Source organism: Lynx rufus, unplaced genomic scaffold (assembly GCF_022079265.1).
Source record: "Lynx rufus isolate CCGP_SWC_20201006 ecotype Redwood Valley unplaced genomic scaffold, mLynRuf1.p SCAF_3, whole genome shotgun sequence".
Lineage (NCBI taxonomy): Eukaryota > Metazoa > Chordata > Mammalia > Carnivora > Felidae > Lynx > Lynx rufus.
This window is the reverse complement of record NW_025814845.1, coordinates 195851699-195855507: the sequence shown is the minus strand read 5'-3', so window position 1 is coordinate 195855507 and position 3809 is coordinate 195851699. Positions and strand designations below refer to the sequence as shown.

The window sequence follows — 3809 nt, the reverse complement described above, 5'->3', positions numbered from 1 at the left end:
AAGGAGAGAGGCAATCCCGAGGAGGGAGGGAAACTCAAAGTTCACTCTCCCCAACCCTGAGATCATGACGTGAGTCGCCGCCTCCAGGTCAGACACTTCTCTGACGGAGCCACCCAGGCATCCCGACCCTCCTCGATTTTGAATTCACCTCTAGCATTGTCTTGTTCCCAGGACACTTGGAGACACTTTATCTTGAAAGGGGAAGAGAGGCTAACCCGTGTTTCTTTGCTGCTTCTGAATACTTAGTTGTCCTCCACTAGGTGAGGATCCAAGTCCCAAGTGCACTTGGGAACAAATGCAGGATTCTACTCTAAGTGACGGGAAACTACAGTGTACACACGAAAAAGAAAACCATGCACATTCGGTCGTGTCTGAGCAAACTTTATTAGCTGTGGTAACACTACACACAACGTTGCACTATCAGGGAAAAACAAAAATGCAGACAGCATGTAAAATATTCCCCGATACGATCTGCAGAAAAATGATATCAGTGAACTGTTCTAAAACAAAAGATTGCCTCCACTTGCCCAGCCCAGACTGGAATCATTCCTCTGGCGTCCCCAAATTCAGACATTCTAAACCCACTACACATTCATTTCACAGATCCTTAACTTTACATTCGAGTGGACGACCTCTTGCTCTCCTGGCGCTGGACTTCTCATAGAATCTATTGAAACGAAAGAAACGAGACCTTGTTGATTGAGACGGAGCAGGTGAACCAGAAGGTGTAGATGCATAAAGGAAAAGTGCACCATGAGCGTCTGCACGTGGGCGCTCAACCCACTCCCCGCCCGAAGCAGGACACCAAACACGGTGTGGAGGCAAGTTTTTGTCCTTGCAGGTCTTTGGGGGAATTGCTGCTTTAGCAAAAATAGGTCACGGCCCTGCCTTGCCCGCCGCTCCGCAGTCACCTGCTCGGGGTCACAAGAGCCAGAGGACGAGTGTCCGAGGACACGAGGTGTCTCACTCCCGGTCGCTCTCCTCCGAGGACGAGGAAAGCTGCAGGTCATCGTGGAGGATGCTCCGGGAGACAGGCACACAGCCTCCCTCAGACTGGTGTGTGACGGGCGGGCCCTGGCCAGCGGGGACTGGCCTCTCGGGAGGTGGCAGACAGGGAGCTGCTATGAACCTGGAGCTCCAGCCGCCTTTGTCCAGGCGGCTGAAGACCATTCGCAGGGGCTGGCCGGGTGCCTGCGGACAGGGCGGGCACGGGGGCAAGGTGCACGCCTGGAGAGTGTCCAGGTGAGGTTGGGGGCGTGCAGGCTGGAGGCCCCTGCTGTGCACCGAGGCAGGTGTCTTCTTGGCCAGCTGGGCTGCCCCCGTGGGACCACATGCACTTCTCCTTGCTGGACGACACAGACTCTGGCGCAGCCCCACATGGGTGCTCCCTGTGCTCTTGTGGGGTGGCTGGAAGGGGCTGTAACATGGTTTCTTTCGGGGGTTCTGGCAAGGGTCGTCGGGGAGCGGGGCCCATCTCTTGCCTGGTGTCTGGATGTGGGGCTGGGGACTCGGAGCCAAACGGGTTGGAGGAGGATCAGGGCTCACCTCAGGACGCTTGGCTGGTGCCTGGGCGTGGCCAATGCCATGCGCCTTGGAGACAGCCCTGGAAGCTTCCAGGGAGGCACATCGGGGCCGGTGTTGTCTCAGCTGGACACCGAGGCCTGGATCCCGGGCAGAGCGTTGGTGTGCCGGGGCAGGCGGGGCAGGCGGGGCTGGGGTCCCCACTTGCTGGGCATCCTGTCGGCCAGCAGGCGGGAAGGTGCTCGCCGCAGGTCTCCCGAGAGGAGCAGCCGACGGGGACAGCTGTGTCGTGTCAGGCGTCCCGCTAGGAGGCTCCGCCGGGACGTACGGCGCCAGCACGGACACCCTCTTGGTGGTGTACACGGGCATCGGCCTGTGCGGATGCTGTGGGAACACACAACACACAGACAACGGCCATCAGTCCTTCCTGCCCACCAAGGACACATGCACGACAAGCACAGCAAAGAAACAGAAACGCAAACAACCGGGAGAGACGGGAAAGGAGTGTACTGACAGAGGACAAGGGCCTCCAGCTCAGCGTCGATTGGGAAGAAACACTGGGCACTAGCCCCTTGATGCTTTGATTCCACGGGAGCGACGGACCACAAAGGTTGTGCATCGTGCCTGCCTCCCGAAGTGGACAAGCACGTCCATTCAGGCTTCCAGGGAAAGGACAGGCGTCCTGCAGGTGGAGGTTCGCGGCGGGGGGCGGGGGGCGGGGGGCGGGGGGGCTACTGAGTTTGGATGGCCAATGGGGCGGGTGTATGTGTCACCAGGGAAAGATGCCTGTGCCTCCCAAGAGGCCTAGGTGTGGGCACAGCGTCCCGAAATTATGTTGGCACGCCCACCCGGCACCCGGTTAGCACACATGCAAGGAATCCTGCCGGATCATGGACACCCAGCAAACGTGGCTGGAAAGGACCCGCACGGAAATCCCAATGTGGAGAATCGGGGTGGACCCCCTTCCTCAGCCAGGAGGGCCGGGAAGCCCGTCACATCCCCGTCCCCAGGAGAGAACGAGAGCAGGGACGGGGGACACTCACCCTCACATAGTCACAGCATTCTGTGGAGTCCCTCCAGGCTCGCTGCTGCCTTCCAGGGCCTATCCTGGGGAATCTCTGCAGCAGCGCCTTCCTCTGCTGGGCTTCTCGCCTGCACGACCAAGAACGGGAAGGTGAAGGAGCGGCATTTCGTGTCTTCACCTGGGGAGCGAGCGATGGGGCTTGGGCAAGATCTCCTTTCTTCATCTGCCCTCCTGGCTCCCACTCCAGCGAGCCGTCCAGGTTGGCCCAAGACGTCCTTGCGTTGAGAGCCGTGTGCGCCACTGCCTGTCACCTGCCGCCTCCCCCTGTCTCCCTACCGCAGGACACACAGCCTCGGGGACTCCCCCAGAGCAGCTCAATAGGCTCGTGACGTCCCCTGGGGGGCGGGGAGCTCCTTTCTCTGCCTCCCCCACCCCTGTGTGTGTCTGAAGACGACACAGCACCCAGTGTCCGGGTACAGAGACACAGCGACCTGAGCTGCCAGGCCACGGGCAGGCCGGAGCCGGCCGCATCCTCACCTTTGTCCCTCGTCCATGTCCCTCGCAGCCTGGTTGAGGGGCCCGGGCTTGTGCCGGTCCTGCTGCTGGCGTGGTTCCACATTCTCCTTCGGCTTCCTGGGGACAAAGGCCTGGGGGGCGAGGCACCCGTCCCAGCGCTTCATGGGGCACCTGGTGCTGGATGCGTTGTGCCCAAAGGCTCCGCAGTCCTTACACTTGAGCTGCGGACCAAGGAGGAGGGGCTCAGTGAATCAGCACCAATGACAGTCCAACTGCAAAGGTCATGACAAGGACACACTCGGGGAGCAGAGGACTGGTGTGGGTGGGCCAGGGCACATCGTGGACGGCTCGGGAGGTGCCAGGAGATGGAAGTTCCTAGGATTCTACCCGAGCCTCTGTGAGGGACGGACCGGGAGTTGGGATTGCAGGTCTCGGGCCACGTAGAATGAGCCCCACGCCACGATGGGACAGACACCAGGCTGGACGTGACCCTACGGCCGAGGGAGCTTATCCCAATGGGCAGGCTGCTGAGATGCCAAGGCAGGCCACCGTGGGCTAGGAAAGGACGACCGACTTCCAGACACAGAGTCTTCATTCCCTCGTCGTGTGCGATCCCCGGCTTCAGAGGCATGGCTCCCCCACCCCCACCCGACCCAGCCCCTCCAACCCGCCCACTGGTTCGCCACGCCTCCAGGGCTCCACTTACCCGAGGATCCTCGTCCTCTAGCCTGGGAACCCTGGGCGCCAT

The 3809-nt window shown here is 60.8% G+C and overlaps 1 protein-coding gene across 1 annotated transcript; it reads right to left on the bottom strand.

The window, feature by feature from the left end:
• Positions 1-963: 963 nt before the first annotated feature.
• Positions 964-3809, bottom strand: LOC124521262 (putative protein FAM90A23P). Its single transcript, XM_047092355.1, has 4 exons — positions 3768-3809; positions 3083-3282; positions 2565-2673; positions 964-1905 (listed from the first exon to the last, which is right to left on the bottom strand). Exons 1-4 carry the CDS (start codon positions 3807-3809, stop codon positions 964-966), a joined length of 1293 nt encoding a protein of 430 aa, XP_046948311.1.

What these genes read in the sequence shown, in the direction of transcription:
- LOC124521262 (XM_047092355.1), bottom strand. Translation starts at nt 3,809, where the DNA reads ATGGCGCCCAGGGTTCCCAGGCTAGAGGACGAGGATCCTCGG. An exon ending in GACATGGACGAGGGACAAAG is followed by an intron (nt 2,674 to 3,082) that starts GTGAGGATGCGG and finishes TTGGTCGTGCAG; the next exon opens with GCGAGAAGCCCAGCAGAGGA. An exon ending in AATGCTGTGACTATGTGAGG is followed by an intron (nt 1,906 to 2,564) that starts GTGAGTGTCCCC and finishes GTGTTCCCACAG; the next exon opens with CATCCGCACAGGCCGATGCC.